The following is a 22,992-nucleotide window of genomic DNA, read 5'->3' as shown; positions in this document are numbered from 1 at the left end:
CCGAGCAAACAACAGACTTGAGACTGAAAAGTCATAACGTCTCGATATCAAGTCTCAATTTTCATGTCTTTCAAACAAAACACCTTCTAGAGGTTAATGGCTCATTCACTTATTCCTTAGTGAGACGAATCATACCTTGAGACTTAGAAGGCGTTTCATAAAACCTTGGAGGGCCGAAGGCTAGTGCAGAAAGTTTCCATTCTAGGTGACGTTTGTAAGGAGCAGAGCAATTGAATATCTCAGGGCTAGAAATACCCCAATCAAAGGATATAAAGTTGACTTGCCTGTAAAAAAATCATGGGAAGAGTGAGTATATCAAATAGACAGATACTTCTAAAACGTACATCATCTATGTCAAATACTTCCTTTCTATAAAAACCTTTCAACATTTCAATGAAATATCAAATATCATATACCGGAAACAAAAAAGATTTTACTAATAAAGCAATTATCACATTACTTAAAAATAATGATGACTGAAGGTAACAACAGCATATGAATTTGAATGGTTCAGAGTATAGTGTAACAAAGATATAAACCTTCAATCAATCGGGAAGGATAACTCTTATGTAATGGATACAAGAATTACATAAAGCTGCAAAACTTGCAAGATGCTGGGCTTCTGGCCTTCTGTTGTACTCTCCTTGAACAGCAATGAACCAAGCTTAGCAGACTTTATAACCTGCATGTCCTTGCATATAGCTACAAATTGTCAAGAATGTACAAAATAAGAATACTAGCTTGGACGGTCAATTGTAATCTTAGAAAGGTTTGGCTTTCATAGTATATACTTAATGTAATTACCAGTTGTAAAATGATTTTCTTGATATGGTAGCAGATTGGCAAGTTCTCAGATACTAGTTCTCAGCCCATGATTATGCAGCAAAAGCCAAGTACACAAAAACACACACCAATTACACCATATTCACGCATACCAGAGCAGAAGTATCTAAATCTCTGTGATGGATACTTCAGCTGGACGAGAGCACCCTTTTCTAAACTTTGTAAATTGACATATACTAGCCCAATAAGGCTCAACCAAAGGCCTTTTAATGGAACAGCTCATATCACTGAACAAACCACGCCCACCTTTCATCATCAATGTCAAATAATATTCAGACATTTACAATTTGCATGCACTTCTATAGCTGCAGCAAAAACATTACATTACAAATGACTCCCACCAAGCAAGGTTTTTTTTTTTTGTACTCAACCTTCCTTTTGTATTAACAAAAAGAATTTTACTGATCTGTTGCAACAAAAAAAAACTTCCACACCTACACACATAGAATTGGACCTTTTCAATATTTCCATGTTAGACAAGTAATTCACCAGCTACATTCTTTTTTCAATAAGCGGGGGAGGCAATACAAATAAAAATAATCAGGTAGCCGATGACAATTAATAGTCACCAAAATTTAACATTATGCCTAGATAGTAAGCAACTCATACTAGCAGCTTATCAAGGATTGGATGGTATAAAGTACAAAAGCAATGACTAGACGAAATGCAGCAGATGGCTCAATAAATGGTCCAATAGAAGAGTTTCCACTGTGCCACACTGCTTTGATCTACAAGCTGAAGATCAAAGAGGATCTCCATAATTCAAAAGATAGCATATATGTACTCCACTAGCAAAATGTATCAAGTGATGAGCCTATCTAGAATCACTAGTAAACTACAGTAGTATAACAGAGAATTTTCATTTATAGAATGATACTAGTAAAAATGACTTTAAAGTTAGCTACATTAACACTGTTAAGAAAGCTTTTAACAGGCATTTATGATTGTTCTAGGCTTTGAGAAGCACATACCAGGAAGCTGAATTTCCCAACTTAGATTACACACCTTGTACTGGGAAAATTTTTCTGTACTCATTTTTTTATTAAATAATAGCATTACTGAAAATCCAACATGATTAGTAATTATTTGATGTATTACTATAGCACAATACAGCTGGTCAAATTTGCATTAGTTGTGTAGGATTACAGATGAAGTGAGCAACTACTGCAAACAAGTGAAAAGAATAAAATAGTATATAAATGGTGAATTCACATACTTCTCGCTTCTTCTTTCTGTACTACGGTATTCGTCATGCAGCTCCAGTGAGTTTGCTTGATCCTTGAAGTCATCATTTGTTATAAACTCCATGTCTTTTTTGTACATGGGGTTTGGCTTCCACATGTTCCAAGAAATATGAGGGGCCCCATCTTTTTGGAGTAAAAGGACCAAAAGAGTGGGAAAAAGTACACCACATGTTCATGATGCCATCATCGTACTAACGAGGGGACCACTAGGCGTAATAGGAGTATAGTGAAAAAAGGACTGCTAATATAGAAAACTGCGCGAACAAGAAAGAACACTGATTTTTCTGGAAAGTGCAAGGAGCAAAAAAACCGAGTACATGGAATTTGAATTTTACTCTATGAACGACTGAAAAGTAAACATCATTCACTTAATAAGGTAACTCAATGACTTAGGTCTCTTTGTATATGTATCGTGAGTAATGAGTAATAGTCTATAGATATCCAAAAGCATCTGATGAAAAGGAAGCTAAGGAGTCACATAAAAATATTTGCTCCCTTACTACAAAGAAAAAATTTCTTCATTGATAGATTGTACTTCAGCTTTGATCATGCTCAAATGAAAAAAGTGAAATTGTGGCCACTAGCCAATTGAATGCAGGAAAAGAGGGAGAAAATCAATGCTTTTACTCCTTTCCAAGCAGTACAAATAAAGTACATATTTCATCAGATAATAATCAAATGAAAATTCATTACTGATTGACCGTAAGCAGGCAGTAAAAGGAGACAAATATATTACAGAATTTTAGCCCAAGGTTCCTACATCACACCATGGAAACCTGCTGAATCCAACAGCACAGCTTTGATCTGCTCTGGCAAAATCTCATTCCCTTCCCCGCATTGCTGATACAAAACACAGGTTGTCAATTCATGTCCGGTATCAACAATTCAACAGAAAATCATCTTTGTATTTGTTTATAAGTATGTTGTTTACCTCGGCTTGGAAGACATCTAAAGCAAACCCATTGAAACAGCTTATAACAGCTTGCTGTATATCCAATCCAAGGTTGTCCAAAGCTCTTAAAGTTGATAGCAACAAACCAGGTCTACGAGCACAAAACATGTGGATATTAACCGCTCTTCCTTCTCTGGCACTGACTTCAATCTGTACAGAGTGAATGAATGCAATATGAACAAGTTTCTAATAAATCTTCAAAGAAAGAGAACAAACTGTATAACAAAAATTCCAAATGTTAATATGAAATGGCAAGGAAAAAATTAGTATATTAAGGATGATTAAGGTTGGATATAACAGGATGGGAATTCAGTCAAGCCATTGAGCCATCCTTCTTCAGAGACAATCCTTAGACTTCATATTTGTTTTACAAAAAGCAGTTAGCTTTTACTGCTTTTACTTGGTAATCCTTAACAATATTTCCTCACACAAATAGATTTGCATATTAATCATATTTAACCATGTTATATTTCACATAAGTTAATTCCCACACATCACCAAAGTGAGGTGAAAATAATTGCTACTAATGCTTATTGCTAACAAGGCAGAAACACCTCTTGAAATTGATCAACCTTCCTACTTTCCCTTTAAAAGTTTGTTCATATGATCAAATACACATGTGCATTCTCTACAATCAAACAAACAACAGTAAACAGGAGGATAAAGGTTGCCAAGCCTGGCTTGTTCAAACTCTTGTGCATAGAAATTATCATCGAAAAAAGAAAAGACATTGAAGTAGTTCCTAAATTATCATCTACCGAGCATAGACTTTCACTGGCAGCAGTAACCTTAATATAGAGGCACGGAACCCAGGACCATAGCATCATCACATTGAGTGGCTACAACGTTGATGTGTTTGAGTGTAGACAGCATCTACTTAACTTAATCAGGTTTAAGTAGAAAATGAAATATTATTATTATAATATTAGCCAACAAAATCTAAGGGCTAAAAGAAGATTTGACTTGTAAAGTTTTGGAAGCAGTGGAGACAAAAGACCTTCAACCCGAAGTAGACAATCCATGAAATAACAGATATCTTCAAGTCTAACATTGTGCAAAAACGCGGTACCGGAGGCGATCACAAAAATGGAATAGTGATCCGGTTATCTTAATGCCTATCTATCGGTTAAAAGCATGAGATAACCCTTGATACAGCCCAAAATGCGGTTTTTTACACCTTTACAACGCGTGAAATATCGGTTTGTTTTGTTGATAGCTTTTACAGCGCGAATTAAGCGAAGCGGCCTTGTTTTTGCACTATGGTCGAATTGAATAGCAATGGCAAATGAAAGGAATCAACGCCCTTTAAACCTCATGATTATCTGTAATAGACGCCTTCCTAGACGGCTAGACATCAAATGTATTGTTTCGTACAATCAAAATGTCTTACTAATTTTTTATTTTATGCGTCCTGAATACTCCATAGATTTTCCTATGGATCTCGCCTAGCGTGAAACAAGATCTTCTATGTAAAGTTGAGGATGGAAGGTTAGCTTGTTAAAGTAATGTGTGCTGGAAACAAACTTAACCCAGAAGTTCATGTCACTGTTCATAATTCGCACAAGAAAACAAGTAGAAAAAGATTATCAAATACATATCAAATAATCTTTTTAAACAAACGAAATAAAAGGGAAAACCAAGCATCACAAAAATGAGTAATAAAAACAATTATCCAATAGTCATTTCGTGAAGTTACCCTCGCATGCTGATTCTTGAGGCCGGGCAAAGAGCTGGGTGAAAGTTCCTCCTTAACATGACATGGTAGAGTGGGTGGGATTAATGTAAAAGGATGAGAACTAGCCGGCATCAGAGGGCCTTGATTACACGACTCTAATTCATTGTGAAGCTCGTTGATCCTCTCCAAGAGCTCTTTCAAATAATCAATAGCATCCCCGAGTATAGAGGCTCTGTCCATCTGCAGGAGTTATATTGATTAGCAAATACTCTTTTTGACATTTTTGTTTAGCAAAGAGGATTGATTTAATTATATATCCACATTAGTTTTGCAAGGAAACAAGGAGGTGGGATTGAGAACAGATGGGGCTTTGCTTTTATTCTTTTTGTTTTATTTATACATGTAAAGGGAAAATAGTCTCAACATCAAGAAGACGATCACAGTTGATGAAATGGGGGTTACAACTTTACTAGTCTTGCAAAATATAAAAAAATGAAACAAATAGTATCAGAGCTGTCTGTTCATTCTGGAAAACATTTAGGTGCCAATAAAACAACTAGACCTGGGAAAATGGTCGGTCGGTCGGGTTTTGGGTCGGATCAATTTCGGTCGGGTCATTTTTGGGTCGGGTCAGTTTCGGATCAGGTCAGTTTTAGGTCGGATCACTCTGGGTTTCGGGTAGGTACAGATTGACCCAACGGGTTACCATAAAACATTAGAATATCCAATCGACTAATTCAACATAAAAAAAAAATCATTAAAATGTCTAAAAAAAATCATTAGAGAAATTACATGTACGATTTTCAAAAAATAGTTGGTATGTCAGGTTCATTTAAGTGCAAGAAAAATAGGGGAATTAATACTTATTTTGAAAGACTTGTAAGATACGCGCTTTATAAAAGATATTTTGTTTATTATAATTGTAACGTTAGATAAAAATGAAGTTAAAATTATCTTCACAATTTTCATGTTGGAAAGATATACAACTAACTAAGTACTTATTTCGTCTTATAAGATATGCGTTTTATAATTTAGGGTAGCGACATTCGTTTTTTGAAAAGCTCATTCCAACGTGCAAAACGTTCGTATAAATTATATTGATTTACTTACTGAAATGTAGAAGAATTAAAAACTCATTTGACTGATTTAACAAGATACATGTATTCAATTAAGATGATTATAACGTCCTGTTTTTAAAGAAAAATAATTACGATGGTTAAAAAGACGTTAAATACGTGTTTTTTGAGATCTATTGATGTGTTTTAGGGTTCAAGTGATATACTCAATATGTTGAGATACTTTGAAAACTAAAATTTTATTTGAAATGAATTCTAACATTGAAATTACTCTAAAAATTGATATTAAATCTGTCAAAACGGGTCGGTTTCCGGTCGGGTCATTTTCGGTCGGGTAATTATCGGGTCGGTCATGTTTCGGATTAAGTCGCTTTCGGGTCGGGCGGCTTCGGGTTTTGTCAGGTCGGGTCCCGGGTTCATTTTCGGGTCGGATCAAATTTTCCCAGGTCTAAAAACAACCATAGAAAACTACACAACAATAGCTACAACAATGCCAAAGCCTATATGAATAAAAAGAAATCACCATGAGAGATTGTTTCTATCAGAGAGTAGACTTTATTTGGTCCTAATTTTTTATTCTAATTTAAATAATCGTCCACATTCATTCTCTTAATTCATCTTTATCTATCATCTTCAATAAGCACTAATCTACAACTAAGAACATACAATCAAATAATCGTCCACATATAATCTCTTCTCCATTCATTATAATCTATTGTCTTACAAATCACATATATCTCCACGTTATCTTTGACCTACCTCTTCTTCTAGGCTTCTTTTTCAATCTATGACTTTCCTAACCAGTGTGTTTTTCAGCTTTCTATAAAGACCTCAAATACAATGACAGGATGCATCTTAAGTTTGTAATAGCAAGGCAATCCAGAACACCCTTGCACATATTATACAATGGAGACAGTGTAACTCATGAAAAGTGATCCCATAAACAGTGCCTACCTATCATGAAGAAAAGATTTATTACTTTCCTACAAAGTATATGAATTTTCACAAATACTGTTTGAATTTTGAAACTCCTTATCCAATGTCAAGAGTTTCAAAAATATTACAAAAAAGTATTAAAAGTCCTGATGCTAACATCACGGATTAGAACCACATAATTTGGTTCATATTATAATCATATGATGCAAATAATCATGAAGAACTGAGAATCATTTCTAGTGCTCTCATATATAAGAGGATGAGCTATATTTTTATCGGATCAGAAACTAGAATAAGCCACCATAACACATAATTAAACAAGCAGAGAGCACTCATATATTGTTATCAGGTAGACATGAATAGTGTACCAAAACACAAGACTTCAAATCATTAATTATAAACCAAAATTAGATTAACTTAATTAAAACTAACCTTACTTATCTTAGGCACGACCGACCTAAGCATATAAAGACGGTCATTAAGCTTCTTCCTCCGCCGCCTCTCCGCCATCAAATTCTTGGCTGGCAACCCCTTCCTCTTCCCTTTTCCTTTCCCTTCCCCTTCCCCAACCCCACCTGTGACAATACTATTTGTTTTCGAGTTGGAAAATCCCCCATCAAAATCACAACTGAAATTACCATTATCACTATCATTAATATTATTAGCACTATTAACTCCAACAGTATTCCCTTCACCATCAGCTTCCTCAATTTGCTCATCAGTATCATAATTCATCATTGGAACCCCAAAACTCCCTTCCACTTCATCCTCCTCAACATTAACAACATCCCTTTTCCTCTTTCCTGTCAAACCCGAGCCCATCATGGCCTGTTTTTGAAACAAACTGGGCTCAACGGGAGGAAGGCCATTAGTATGACCCATATCAAGTGGCATCAACATTTTCACCCTGTTGGGATCAATACTATCAAACCCGGAAAGCTCAAAATAGGAACTTGGCTGATGATTCTGAACCGGAGGAAGAAAAGCCAAACCCGGTTCAGAAGAGAAATTGAAAGACGAAAATTCAAGTGGATTGAGGAAAGAAGAGTGAGGTAATTGAGAAGAAGAAGACGACGTGGTCTGCATAGTACAAGGTAAAATCATGTTATCTGGGTTTAATTGAAGTGGTAGTGGATTGATAATGTTACCGGCAGTGAGATACCAATCACCACCGTCAAGTGGTGGACGAGAAGTCCATGAAACGGTGTCGTATTGTTCTCCTGTATCTTCCATGCATGCGACGCCGTTAGAAGTTGACAACATTTGTGTTAATTTTATTTATGTTTTGATTGAGAAGGAGAAAAGGTAAATTGGCTTTTTGGATTGAGAAAAGTGCAGAAAAGGTACGAAGATGCAAGATGACTGGATATAGAAGTTAGCTAATGGCCGCTATAGGCTATAGCAATTAGCAGCTTATTTTATTTTATTTATTTTTTTATTTTTGGTGGGAGGTGGAAATATATTAAATATTTAAATTTAAAAGGAAAAAAGAGGGGCGGGTAAGGCTAATAGCCGCTAGTTGAGGGTGATAGAGTGATTGGGATAGGAAGATAAGGGCGGGGTTAAATGACACGGTGGGTGAGTGTCGTGCACGGTGCTTCCCAGTTAGACACGTGGTTACTTATTTATGAACGCGCTATCTTTGTTCACGGGTCACGGGTATATACTACTACTCCTACTTGATTGATTGTATATTTATTATATCATACATACAAAAATATCATAAAATCAAATTTGAAAGACTTACTATCAAAAAATAAATAAATTTGAAAGAGTTGTAGACTAGTACACCCCTTGTTTCTAATACATCCTAAACACTTTTCATTTTCTCATTTAAACTTTCTAATATTTTTATTTTCAACTAATTATGTATAAATTTCAATTTCTTTTAATCAATCATTTTATAAAAAATTATTATCCAAATATATTATAAGAAACTACAAGATGAATTGTATTCTCATATTCACATCTTACCACTACTCTACTAGAAATCCAAATGAGTAGAGCCGATAATTTTGATTAATTGATTGAGTTTAATAAATTTGATTTCAAGCTAACTTATTGTTATTTTAAAAAAATAACACATAATTTAAATTTAAAATAATAGATAATTTAATGGCTGATTTAAAAAATATTTTGAATTCATTGAGATTATTCACAATTGATTTGGATTATATTTGAATTTCTTAGGGATTGTCAACCCTAAAATCTATTTTCATCAACTGAGTTGAAAGAGTTTGTCAATGAGCACTTGATACGAGAGTAAAATCAAACAAGTATTTGAAAATGCGAAAGTTGTTGATTATTAATATGATTATTAATAAACCTGTATGTATGGCACATAATCTAATTTAACCTCAATTTATTAAGTAATCAATAAATATTAAACACATTGTAACAAAGTAATACTAGAGGGGACTATTGGACGTGTTGTATCAAATTCACATAGTAATTCACCTGTTACTTGTTTACTTAAAGAAACAACATAAACTCATCCTATGTACTCCAATTTCTTAACATATTAGATTATAAGTTACCCACTTATCAATTTATATCACACAATTTTACGATTTTAAATCAATTCATTAATTCAAAATTCAAACAAATTATTATTATAATTGAATTAACAATCAAATTATGTTGAGAATCAATAGTAGACACAGTTTAATTAAAAACTCAAAAATTAAGAATATATGTTAAAGAAAAACAATAAATTAAAACTATTAATTCCAAGAGTTATTTATAAATACATCTAATTGATCATGAAATACAAAGGTCATATCCATTAAACCTATTTGATTAAACGGCTTAAGATCTTTCCTCTAGTTCTATTAATTTTGTCTAGTTCGAAACAAATTGTTGAGACGAGCCGTGTCGTGTCATTCCCATTTTAATTATTATTTGTACATTACTGCTTTTGAGGACGATTTCTAATGCTTCTGTATGCATGAATCATAGAAGTAAATTATACTCATGTGGCTTTGAGCTTGAATATGTCCAAATCTAAGAGAGAAAAGCAACCATACAGATTGCAACTTTCAAGACTCTGCATGCAGACACAAGCTGGCACAAATCTAATTTGATATCATCACTGACAAGAGACTAAGATGAACTAGTCAAAGGCAAAAACGAACACATACTAGACAAGAGACTGCTCGTTTTCAGCTAAAAACTTTACCCCGTGAACTCACCAAGAAAATAAAGGGTCCAACATACACGAGGATCAAGCAGTTGAAGAATTACATAAAGTTGGTTTATCATTAACTCATGGTCTATAATCAGTCCTCATCAACTGAATTGGGTTTATTTCTACTTTTTGCTTTATATTATCGTATTCTATTCACATTCCCACTTGGAGAGGACTCAATGATGTTATGTTTTGACTTGGTTTTCATCATGAACTTACCAGATTTAGTGTACCATTTTTACAAATTGGATTTGTAATTAATCTTCATGAAATTACCAATTTAAAACTTCTTTGAATACTGAATACAGGATGCATAAAAGAAACTGGTGCTTCTTATTAGAAAAATCCACATAATGAAACCTAGTAATCTTTGAGATGAAAAGTATACTGATATTGACGATAGTTGCTAATATATTCCGCCCTATAAGGTTCCAACTATCCACAAGTATTGACAAACAATTCTCAGTTTCAAATAGGCAAGTCTGTGATAAACCTTAATGCTTGGATGTTAGAATAAAGAGAATATACACATTACCGCACTGCAATTCCGCAATATTGAGATCATTGGCATTGCCACTAGTGTTCAAAACCCGTCCCCCAAATCCCCTAAAAAAATTTGAAGGTGCAATATATAGCAAAATCTATCTCAAAGAATAAGTCTGAGCTAACTAACCTGTCTTAAGCATTGACATTACAGGCCAGATCAAACACTCTTTGCAATTACGACACTTACGGGATATGTAACCTTCCTCAATGATAAAATTCGGTAGGGAAACAAGTGATAGCTCCAGCTGGTTGACCCGCGATCAGGAGAGATTTATGTAGTAAGAGGTTCAGCAAATTCTGACCTAATTCAGAAGCCTTGCGCGAATTTGATAGTAGGCTGCATATTTCTTTTCCTGATTCAAGACAATAGAAAAAGAGGTGTTCAGGCAACCAATATATAAGATGCACTTTCCCACAAGAAATAACAACTTTGCAAGATGTTAAATGGAAACCTATATGGTATGATTAGTTGGAACCTAGCCAGCACATTCTGAAGCTTCTGCTTGAGTTGTTGAGCACTCTGATTCCTCTGGGCATGCTGTAATCATGCAAACATACTATCGAGACGAAAAGAAATTATGAAAGTTAAGAAATAACTAAAATGAACTAATTGAAACTCACTGAGCCTATTCAGAAGCAAAAATCAAGCACCAATAGAAGTACACAAGGCTTCAATCACTAGATACAGATAAGACTTAAGCATCAATTATACAGACAATTACGTTAGACCGAATAACACATCTAGGACCTAACTAGTCAACAGAACTGCATAGCTACATAGATGATCATGACATTCAGATTAAACTATGACTCAAGAACTGTAAGATTCGTGCAAAGGAAAATTCAGAATCAATTATATGGATCATGAAGTTGATTTCTTATACCTTTGCTTCATTAATGGGCTTGGTTTGAGCAGTAGTAGCTGATTCAGGTACAGAACAAACTGACTGTGTTCTAGAGCTAGCAGGCTACAATTAAATCACTTGGAATAATTATATTCACGACCAAACATGACAAAACAACTTTCTCTTGTATAAAATGTCCCATAAGCAAGAGATCTACTTGCCTCTTCAGCATGAAATCCTGTCTCATTTGTTTCTTGAAATTCTGTGAAAGAGTATGTATCAGTATCACAATAATTTTATTAAAAGACAGCAAAAAGTGAAAGCACCATTTATTGAAGAATGAAAGCAAACAAAAGCCATAAATCTTTGCACTACCGTCATCTCTTTTGGGAAACGATGTCCATCAACAAGAAATTGTTTTTGGAGAACCAATCAACCAATGTTCGACTAAGAATACCACTATCTTATCTTGCTTATCTTGAACTAATTGACTACCAATATAAACATCAACATTATCCCATTACCTTCCAAGGAAGGGTAACCGGGTTGGGGTCATTCATAGCACCAACCAAGAACTATGATGCTCTAACTTGCCATTAAAACTACTTTTGCACTCATGTCAGAAATATGCAACAAGTTTACTAGTAACATACATTTGCTGCTTCACTATCGTAAGGAGCACGAACAGTTTATTGGCTTCACTAGCAATTGCCTTATGACTGCTATTTATTTGAAGGATCAATATCTTGTAGTATTTAAGGATAAGACTAAAATATTGAAACAGAAGTATATATATTCCAATAGTTTGTTCATAAGAATGCACCAATTTCACATGTGATTCAGGTTTATGACCTCCAAGAGGTGCAACTCACCCAAGTCCGAACAAATTAGGAAGGACATGGGTGAGCTGCACCTCTCGAGCACATGACATGGGATGGTAGTTGGAGACGCAAGACCCGTGTCCAGGAGTCTCGGTAGCTTCCTTGTAGATACACAAGTTTTTCCCTAGTGGTGCCATAGCTGTTTTTTCTTTTCTTTGGTCCTGTTAGTTTTTGCCTCTTAGTTTGTGCTCTGTTTTGTGTTCTGTGTTTTGAGGGCTTTCTGTGCACGGCGTTTCTGGAGCTGAGGGGCTCTTTTGGATCGCAAGCTCCTTGTGAGGAGAGTATTGGTTTGCCTTCTACCCACCCTCCCCAGACCCTGGCCATTACTATGGGCGGATAGTGGAATGAAGATGATGATGATGATGCTATTCAGATTTATGACAATACCATAGGGCAGAGAGCTTGGACTTAACCAAAGTTAGGCCATTTATAGATGTTACACAAGAACACAATCTCAAACATGAACATTATAGTTTCAGTCTGTTTCATTGAGGAATTTTGTAAGTTTTTGATGTTGGAAGAGTGAAAAGCAAAAACATTCAATTACATGCAAATATGCAATCCTTGAATAGATTGAACATGATCTAGAAGTAAAAGGCTTTTAGACAAGCACATTGGACCACAGAAACAAAGAAAAACCCAATAACAATGCATTTGCAGAAAATAAGGTAATAATACCTCCAAAGCCTCCCAAAGTAAGCAAAGATTCAGACTCCTTCCTCGTGTCAACCTTGGAATCTTCAATCCTGGACGTTCGATATGAATAATAATAAGAAGCACTGGTTAGAACTTAGAACAATCACAAAGTTCGAAAGAAGATAACATAGGGAAAGAAGAAGATAACATAGGGAAAGAAGCACATCCGAACGCTTTTAAGCCAACAGTCCAACAACTCAACTTTAGCTGAACAACTCACCCTCCACTATCAATTGTCAAACATTTCGCCCAACTTTAGCAGGTGAACAAACAAGTCTAGAACTTACGTAATTAAGAAATTGAATGGGTGTGAGTGGAGAAACTGTAATGTATACAGTATACAAAGAGTTCTTAGAGTGGACCTATCAAAGCCTATAAATCAGTGTAACATTTTCATTGTTCCTTTCATTTCCTTGATTGTTATATATTTTTTTATGTTTCCTGCTTTTGGAAGAAAAGGGAGAGCTTGGAACCAACTTGTATTTAATTAAGCTTGATAAATTGATCATGAACCGCAATGAAATCAGAACTATAGCAGGGAACATACTGAAAAAGACTAATGTATTCTGCATACTAGATTAATATGCTGAAGAAGTTTCACCCCTCAGATATGAAAAGTTACAAAGATAGGTTGTCAACCTTCTCATTTCTTCTCCGGGATTCTTACATTTCTCTGCGCTTTCAGCTATTGACAAAAATGCTTTTTTATCCTGTAAAATGGATCATAGCATTACAAGTGCAGTTAAATGTAGAATCTGTGGGGATCTAAAGTGAGGAACCTGTATCATTGTTTAAGGATTTTCCCATGACAATCATGAATTTATCATCAAATGTTGACATAAAAATGTGCATGTTAGGAAGTTCAAGAGAGATAACGATTCTTTGCAAGGATTTAAAGGTCGTATTTCAATTCCTAATGATTGAACTATATTACTATATGTATGATGATCACTATCGATATAATGAATACTATGAGGAACTCTTTTAGGCATTTTACGTTCATAATGTTCAATAAGAATGCATAATTCTGATAGGTGTCTGATAAAAAATAGAGCATTATGATCCATATTTGTTGAAGGTGCTATACATATTAAGAGTAGGCATACAATAAAGCAGTAAGTTAGACTGAATATGACAGCTGCTCTAAAGACCTCATTCATATCTCTGAAAGCATGCTGGATCTTCCTTAAGGCAATTGCTAAACTCTTCAATTCAGAATCCAGAGCCTGTCAATTGATATCGTAAGAAAAAGTTAAAATTAAGAATCAATATAGAATGCATAGAATATGAGAAAATAAAACTTTTTACCTGCTTCTCTGATATTAAATTTTGTATAACAGCATCCTTCTTTGACAGAGATCTCTGAAGGTGAAAGTGGTTAAAGCGCAACATTGTGAAATAGATCACACCAAGGACTCAAAGCAATTACTTAAAATGCACTACAGTCAGCATTAATCAGAAGGATATAATTTCTAATTGTGCTTGACTTTTGTTACTATTCCTTTCTGCTTCAAGCTTTGCTTCCAATTCATAAATGACCTTGTCTTTTCTCTGCAGCTCATCCTTGTAATTCCCAAGTTTATTTCCCATCTCTTTTATTTTTTCTGCGAGACACATATTACTGAACACTGTTTCTATCTGAATCCATCAGCAAAAGATTTGACCAAGTAGCAAAACAGAGAATGGCAAATTACCCATAAATACTTTCTCAACCTCAGGAAGCTCATCAAACTTTCTTTTTAAGCCAATTACTGCCCATTAAAAGGAGTCAGAGAAGTGAAAATGCAATTGATGCAACAAAATTCAAATACGCTTTTTGCAACTAAGAAAATAAAAATAGCAGATAGACAGAAAAGGCCATAAAAATGAATTTGAACTAGCTACATGCCTATTTCCTCTTTGTCATTAATTACATGCCGCACATTATCAACAAATTGCTTTACACACAATGCCTCCTTTTCTATAGAATCAAACAGTAACAAGTGAGACTTCAGCTTCTCTGAGAAATATTTGAGCTTCCGGTCTCTTGCTTCAATTGAACGTTTCATATCGTTTGTTGATTCCTAACCAAAAAAAAAAAAAAAAACAAATCTCATTCCATAGTTAAAAGCTCATCTCTGCATCCGAATGCATTTTGTCCATTGGGACTGTTGTACAATTGCAGGTGTACAATACCACCTAGGCTTTAGATAAACAGAAACTACCACATTATACATGCAACTCAAAACAAATTCAGAGCATTTTTAAAAAAATTTAACTGGACCAAAGCCAACAGATCACTACCATAAGAAAAATGGCACAAGTTATCTGGGGTGTGTGCACCATTTCAACATGGAAAAGGCATTATTATCCTGCATTCCTGTCTTCTAAACATGTGCAGCTTCAATGTTTTTACTCAGAAAAGGAAATTTGGGGGTGGGAACTAGGAAGAGAATCAAAGTAAACAAGATTATAGGTGGTTGCTGAATATATTTTAAAAAAACAGGCAACCATTTATCCATCCAGATCTAAGGTATATCTCAAAAGTCAAAATAAGTTGCAACTATTGTTAGAAATGCAACAGAGTCAAAGGACATAAATTTTTGTATTTACATGGAGAAGATATAATTTGATCTACAAGTGGAGTTCCTCCGCCTCGTTTGATACTCGTTCATAAATGGTGGTGATAAGAATGATATTTAGTGTTGATTTCATAAAATCTATTATGTCATTCCCATGGCAATGATGCTCGGTTGCTCACATCCTCAAATAAATATTTTTCTTCGTAGTTTATATTACCACTTGCCATTACCACTTAGCACTACTCTCCCAAGTGGTAATGGATGTGAATAAATTTTGTTAAAGAAAAAATGATTATAGTAGGACAAGCATCATCATCATAAACCTTGTCAAGTAAATTTCCTAGCTAAATGACATATAATTCATATTACTGTTCCAAGCATTCAATACCAAAAATCTAAAGGGCTACAAAAATACTTAAAATTTATCAAGTAATGGCAACTATCCAAGAGTTGTTATAGCATGTTAAGTGGTGACTCAATAATGAACTCTATGGTTAAATGAAGGGTTTGGTAGAAGCGTGTTGTAGCATCGGATGCATTGGTGAGCAAAGGAGCTTGGCGCCTACCTTGGTATTGCATAAGAAATTTGGTGCTATATAGGTGTGCTTGGTTGGCTAATGGGTAATGCGGGCTGATGTACAAAGTTTCTTGGACGCACTTTTTATAACTCAGATGAGCTTACTTGTCAGACATGCAGTACACATACTACACAAGCTCGGACAAGCAAAGTTGTTGTCATGGATGAGAAAAATGGTCTGTAGCACGAGGAAAACTTCTGGATGCAGGGACTCAAATGCTCATGCGAGCCTATAACACTCTTGGGGAGAACGTATAGTTCCAAAACCTTATATATGGGGATGCTCCTTGTGCTCGAGCTTGTACTCCACGTCATAGAGTAAAAACAAAGCCGCATCACATCACATCGACTGCATTGTAAAAGGTATTCAAAATAAACAAACCGATAATTCCCACGCTATTAGGTTTAAAAAACCGCATTTTGGGTTGTATCCATAGTGTAAAAACAAGGTTGCATCACTCCCATAAGTGTATCATTGTTTGTTACAAAAACTGCATCACTCCCACAAGTGTATTATTGTTCTGTTACCGCAATCGAGACCGTACCACATTTTTACACAATGCTCCATGTACTCAGAAGAGCAACTGCACTTTGTATGCGGGATTTGAAATTAAACTAACTTTAATTTCTTGGGATACTTGTACATATTTGCTTCATTTCAACAAAAATGGGAGAGCTTCACAAAGGAGTTTGAGAGCTATTGTAAGAGAGGATTGAGAACCACAAAAGAGAGGGTTTAATAAAATTGGACACGGGGGGGGGGGGGGGGGGGGGGGGGGGGGGGGGGTTTATAGTCTTTAAACGATTTGCTTGAGGGATTTTCCTATCTCCCAAATCGGTGTGTTCTTCTCTTTCTTTTCTTCTTTAATTTCAATGTTTCATGTTCATGTATGTTTCTCAATGATTAAAATTTTGAGTGTATATATGCAAACATATAGTGACAACTTATACCCTAGATTATTAGCCACTTAGTCCTAACATACCATATCAAATCTTTTCTATAAACATAAGAGGACATCACAAATAACATTCAATGCATTGAACAGATGCAACACTCCAATGCACCAAGTTTTCTTGTGTCAAATAGGAGTACAATGAGAATTGAGGTAAACACAAAAAAAAAAACCTAACATTCCAAGTTTCCAACTTCAACAAATCAATCAGACAAGTCACTTCAAACATCTCTTTTTCTCTGAAATAATTAGTTCTTCCTGTCTACAATGCATGTATGCTTATTAAATTACACACATAATATCTATAGAATCTACAAGTTCCGAATGCTTTCAACCTACTTGAACCTTATTCGTACAACAACAATGTCAGAGTCTTAATCTACAAATATTAGATTGACCCTTATTACAAATATATTATAAACAAGTGTCTTTAAAATGGATACATCCGTCTACAACATTGCTTCGAGATCTTATAGTAACATTCATTACATAGGATAGCAATTTTACCCTATCAAACTCAAGCAACGAGTTTCTAAATCTGCTCTTAATAAACACAGAAACAAGTCGCAATAAGAAGAAAAACCTGGTAAGCATTAACAAATTGCTCCCTTGATTGTAAAAGATTTTGCACAGTAGCATTCAAATCCTTTTGCTTGATTTCAAGCAAAGCATTATCGTTTTGGAGATAACTCACCTGTTAAAACAACAATTATCAACATACAAATTAAATTGCTTACAAACATTTCACCAAACAGTTGAACTGCAAATTTAAAGTAAGATATCTTACTGTTCTTTCCAACTTTTCTCGCGCTTCATTCGACGAAGCGAGTTCAGATTCCAATTCCTTCAACTTCCTCCCGAATTCCTCTTCCAATTGCTTCTGTTTCTAATAAAATGTTACGAAAATTTAAAAATTAGTCATTGTGAAACTGAAAACTGATTCAATTGAAAGAAAAAAAGAAGGAAAACCAGGATTGAAAGACGAAGTCGCTCCCCTGAAGACCGTTCTCTTTCCTGATTTGCAGGAGAGAAAATGAGAGAGAAGGGGAAAGAGGAAGAAGAAGCGACAGCAGTAGAGAGAAAAGAAGCTTACTCGAAGATCTTTGACCTCGGATATTAGGACACGAAGATGGAGTTTTAGTCTGGAAAGTTTGAGCAACTCCATTTTTCCTCCAAGTGTACCTTCTTCTTCCATCAATGGCGTATTATTAGTTACTCATTTTATACACTTTATATACTCCAAGGTCTTACTTGCAAATACCAATTTTTGAACTCTTACCGCCAATGAGGAACTCTACATTAATAATCAAAATTAATACTCATTTATGTTAGTAAAGTTCATTATGATAATGGTGTTGCTTAGGAATCCAAATATCCAATTAGCAGATTGAATAAAAAAAAAATCATTTTACAATCTTAAATGTTCTATTTTCTAGGATTAAAAAAGTTAAATTATGAAAATTTATTATAAATTTCCATTACAAAATATAATAGACTACATTAATTTTTCAATTATAACAAAGCACAAACAGTCAATCTCATATATACATGACGACATAATTTTTAATTTTTTTCTTGCCAAAAAAACCTAAATGTAAAAAAAAAAAATATTTAACAAATCAGCAAATATTTTACATCTATAAAACAAGATATGCTTCGTGATAAATATACAAATATTCTTTGTCGTGAATGTATATTGAGTATAATATTAATTAATTTGGTTTATTTATAAGAAGCTGATAGCATTATAGCAATCGATGAAAATTAAGATATTTTGTGTATTTACATAGAAAATTATGTAAATAAATTACTAAAGCCAAGATTGAAATAAATAGTGAGTATAGCAGCAAGAATTATTAATGATTGGGAAAGTAGTTTATAATTGTGTGGGTGACTATAATTGGAATATAAATTAAGCCAATAAATTAGTAAAGTCACAATTCAAATAAATAATTAGATAATTGTAAAAATTATTATCAATTGTGAAAGTAGTTTTACAAAAATAATGAAAAATCCTTGAATGGTGTTTGGTGCACTTACATATGTTGTTTTAATAATCATCTTATCTCATACTCAAAAACAAGTGATCAAAGAAAACAGCTAGTCTTGTCTTGTCTTTGCTGGAAAGCTTTAGATTAGAATTTATATACATGCATCAATCTATCCTATTATCTTATTGCCAAATTATTAAAGATTCAAGCCGCAAGGGTTCATTGGCTGTTGTTGAGCGTCAATTATCATTATAATTAATCAACTAATATTTAAACATTGCATATTACGACACATATACAATGTATCTTCATTCATGCCAATTACTCATTCTGTCCCATATAATTGGTACTTGGTGAAACAAATAGAGTTCATAAAGTAAAAAGAGTTGAATTTATAAAAAAGATTTTAAAAATTTACTTTTGTGAATCTATCGATAAGACTCCATTACTAAAAAATGGTATAAAGTAAATGGGACCATGCAAAATAAAAATTTGGAGCAAATTATATGAAACAGTGTGAGTAGAGATTAGGACGTAAGGAGGATGATATACAACAGGTTAAATAAATTTTAAATATTGTCACGCAAGTTAATTGAAACGCACTCAAATAATTATATTGTATATGGACACTACATGACAAGAACAAATCATTTAGCAATTCATATATATTCAATGATGTTTATAGAAAATAAATTAGCTTTAGCGTAATTTTTTATAAAATATTTCTGTCATTTTTATGGTGGAAATGTATAATAGTCACGTAATTTACATATAAAACTTCACTCTAAATGAAAATATTAGAAAATCTTAGAACAAAACTAAAGGCATGGACCATGACCTTTAAGAAAGAAAATCCAATACTCGACCACCTTTGGATTAATTTTCTTATAGTCAATGCTCTTCTAACATGTAATCTTTTACACTTTTCGAAATGTGTACGGACGGTGTATGATCACACAAAATCCCTTTGATAAGTAGCCTCGATATATTTTAATTTAGTTTATATTTTTAGTTTTAAATTAAATATTTATATTTTGACTTTAATTTTTAATAATAAAATAAAATAAAATCCTAAAAATCATATGCATTTATATTCAACACTTAATAATAATAATAACCATAATGCAAGATCAATGGTGTATGAGAGTTTTGTCCAAATCATAAATACTAAATGACTTTACTTTAAATTATACATATTTATACTAATTTTGCACAAAACAACGTTATACTTCTATATAAATACTCCATACTCTTAAATGTGTACGTAATATTGTGATACTAATGTTTCACATGACATCCCACGTTTAAACTAATTTGTATTGTCAAAGTACAATTATAGAGGCATAAAAAAGAGGAAACATCAAGAGCAATAAAAAAAACACCCAACAAATTCGTAAAAGACCACATGGCATGAATCTCAATAACTCATTAATACTCGATAGTCCTCGCTCGTTAGATTCGATCCCAAAAAATAGTACGTAATCACTTATCCGTCTACTCAATTTTCATCAATTTAATCATAAATAGGCACACAAACAAAAAAAGAAAAATTATTTCCCTACAATAATACTAATTATTGATTAACCATAAATAATACCAAATTAGGGGTATTTTCCTAGAATAATACCATTTTTGTTTATTAACTAATTTACCAATTTTTTTTGTCTTATAATCACCTATAGTTTAATTTTTAACATGTTAGGGATTTTCTAAGAAAACAGCCCTTTATATTGATATTATTCATGATTTAGTTAGTATTATTATAGAGAAATTAACAAAAAATTATATTATTCACGGTAATTTTTCCAAACAAAAAATACACGAGGCTTCTATGATTTTAAACACTTTGTTCGTTGGAGTAATTCATCACATACTTATAGAAGTACTGCACGGTATTGAGTAATCCAATCATCATATGTTCTTTTATATTACTCTGAAGTTTAAAATACAGTAAAACTTTTAGTAACAGAGAAAGTAACAAATAAAAAAAATGTAGGATATTTATTTATTTTAAATGTGTATTAGGCTCTATTACTATTATTATTGTTATTGTTTCATCAATCAATTTATTTATAAATATACATATAGTAGTATTTATTTTCTTTTAATAACGCATTTAAACTTTATTATATAGCTTAAAAGTAATTATGAGAAGATAAGATAAATTTATTCTGTATATATCAAAAATTTTAAATGTAACACGTAACATTGGTGATTCTTACATCTCCTTATGATTAGTAAGTATAGTGTCCAGCTCTCTTGTCAAATCCCAAATGAGACCAAACAAGGTTTTGACAAGAATTCATGCTTATATAACTCTACAAATTTAATTGTGGACACTATTCGATCTTTAGTTTATATATTACCATGTAGTGTATTCGTATATCCTTGTGTAAAAATGGATACTAAATGAAAAGACGGATACATATAATTTTCAATTTTCAACAATATAATTTCTTCACAATATACTTCTATTTTACTATAAAATTATTCGTACCAACTTGAAATATAATGCTAATACCAACTTGAAATATCATTTTTTAAACTTTTAGTCTTATTTTCTCTTTTTAATTCGTCATGATAAAATTATTTAAATTTTATTTTTGACTATAAATTACATTTTATTTTTAGTTTTCATATACTTATTTAACTTTATCTTGTCAATATCAAAAACTAATAGAGACAAAACAAGTGCTCTTTCATTCCTCTCGATTTACTTGTAGCTATTGTGTGATTCTTTATATATGAAGTTCTAAATTTTACCATATTGTGTAATAAATTAGGATGAACTAATAATTCTTTAGAGAAATTATATGTTTATGCTTATCAGTATCACAAAAGATGATACTCTTAAGGGTCAGTAGTATCAGTGTATTCGGTTGTTTGAACAATTTAACATACTCTCTTCCATTCAGCCTAAATGTCTCATTTGATTTTTCATTTTTCACACTTGTCGAGACAACATTTTAACTCTTAATATCTTAAATTATTCTTAATTAAAAATTATAAAAAGTTGATATTAATAATCCTTGTATTGAGACGAATTAAACAAGATCCTACATGATTATATTTTAACTTATAGATTAAGAGTAAAATACAAATTAAAAGTGATAAGTGAATAGTGCCAAAAATCAAATGGGACATTTAGGCTGAATAGAAGGTAGTATTTACGTATAAATAAATGATGATTTGATGATCAAATCATCTAATGTCAATAATTGAGAAGCTAATTATTCAAAATAATTTATTACTAGGTATATACACATGCTATACATATGATTACAAAACTATTTCATAAAAATATATATAATATTAATTTAGACATTGTTCTTACATTAATACAAATGTTATTTTTGACGATTATATCTTTAAAGTTTTAACATAACCAAAAATATATCAACTAATTATAATACAAAATATCTTCAATTTATGTTAAGTTTATCAAATAACCTTTTTTTAATAAAAAATATTTACTAACCATTGAAAATAAGTGATATTTAAAACAAAAGCTGCTCATGTGCTTACTAAACTTGATCATCATAACAACATATATTTGATTATTATGAAATCCATCACTACACAACACGTCAACATGAAAATAAATTAAACATCGTCTTCATCAATATTTTTTTCTCTTTGCTTTTATTTTATCTCCACTCAACTCTTCAAATTTTGATCTGAATTTATAAACCTTATATCTTTCTCCACATCTACACCAATAAAATTTCTGAGATAAAATTATATATTCACATAGCAACGAAACAAAAACTCATATCTTTCTCTAGTTTTATCTCAATTTTCATACTAATTGAAATAATCAATAAACTCAACTCTTAAAACACCATCTAATCTTTCTTAATTATGTCGGATGCGCTAAATGAAGACTTTGAAATTCAATCATTTAAATAAGGCATGCTATGTATGTGACATTAACAAAAAATCTTAAAATTTTGTCTTTTCATCTTCAATATAAAGACAAAGAGTTTTATTTTCTAGCATATGTATGTTTATATAGAGAAAGATGAATTT

The 22,992-nt window shown here is 32.7% G+C and overlaps 2 protein-coding genes across 7 annotated transcripts; both read right to left on the bottom strand.

The window, feature by feature from the left end:
* Positions 1-2,589: 2,589 nt before the first annotated feature.
* LOC130820822 (transcription factor ICE1-like) lies at positions 2,590-10,253 on the bottom strand. The gene is made up of 4 exons (XM_057686353.1): positions 7,159-10,253; positions 4,736-4,954; positions 3,019-3,189; positions 2,590-2,927 (listed from the first exon to the last, which is right to left on the bottom strand). Exons 1-4 carry the CDS (start codon positions 7,987-7,989, stop codon positions 2,844-2,846), a joined length of 1,305 nt encoding a protein of 434 aa, XP_057542336.1. The 5' UTR covers positions 7,990-10,253; the 3' UTR covers positions 2,590-2,843.
* Positions 10,254-10,398: 145 nt separating this feature from the next.
* LOC130820823 (uncharacterized) lies at positions 10,399-18,275 on the bottom strand. 6 transcript variants are annotated; one of them, XM_057686356.1, is made up of 15 exons: positions 18,066-18,275; positions 17,942-17,986; positions 17,760-17,858; positions 17,556-17,666; positions 14,770-14,944; positions 14,576-14,632; positions 14,349-14,473; positions 14,190-14,249; positions 14,033-14,107; positions 13,521-13,591; positions 12,864-12,931; positions 11,526-11,566; positions 11,344-11,427; positions 10,912-10,997; positions 10,399-10,812 (listed from the first exon to the last, which is right to left on the bottom strand). In XM_057686356.1, exons 1-15 carry the CDS (start codon positions 18,165-18,167, stop codon positions 10,767-10,769), a joined length of 1,245 nt encoding a protein of 414 aa, XP_057542339.1. In that variant the 5' UTR covers positions 18,168-18,275; the 3' UTR covers positions 10,399-10,766. The 6 variants fall into 6 exon arrangements, with proteins under 6 accessions (XP_057542339.1, XP_057542338.1, XP_057542337.1 ...); XM_057686355.1 differs by having other exon boundaries at positions 14,349-14,485; positions 17,760-17,852; positions 18,066-18,274; XM_057686354.1 differs by having other exon boundaries at positions 14,349-14,485; positions 18,066-18,273.
* Between the last annotated feature and the right edge of the window lie 4,717 nt (positions 18,276-22,992).

Source organism: Amaranthus tricolor, chromosome 8, assembly GCF_026212465.1.
Source record: "Amaranthus tricolor cultivar Red isolate AtriRed21 chromosome 8, ASM2621246v1, whole genome shotgun sequence".
NCBI lineage: Eukaryota > Viridiplantae > Streptophyta > Magnoliopsida > Caryophyllales > Amaranthaceae > Amaranthus > Amaranthus tricolor.
This window is presented reverse-complemented; position numbering and strand designations above follow the sequence as displayed.

Excerpts from the sequence above, each read along its gene's own strand:
- LOC130820822 (XM_057686353.1), bottom strand. The coding sequence starts at position 7,989 with ATGTTGTCAACTTCTAACGGCGTCGCATGCATGGAAGATACAGGAGAA. Across the intron at positions 4,955-7,158 it reads TCGTGCCTAAGATAAGTAAG|ATGGACAGAGCCTCTATACT; the intron begins GTTAGTTTTAAT and ends TAACTCCTGCAG. Across the intron at positions 2,928-3,018 it reads TAGATGTCTTCCAAGCCGAG|CAATGCGGGGAAGGGAATGA; the intron begins GTAAACAACATA and ends GTTTTGTATCAG.
- LOC130820823 (XM_057686354.1), bottom strand. The coding sequence starts at position 18,167 with ATGGAAGAAGAAGGTACACTTGGAGGAAAAATGGAGTTGCTCAAACTT. Across the intron at positions 17,987-18,065 it reads CCGAGGTCAAAGATCTTCGA|GAAAGAGAACGGTCTTCAGG; the intron begins GTAAGCTTCTTT and ends CCTGCAAATCAG. Across the intron at positions 11,428-11,525 it reads CAGGATTTCATGCTGAAGAG|CCTGCTAGCTCTAGAACACA; the intron begins GCAAGTAGATCT and ends ATTTAATTGTAG.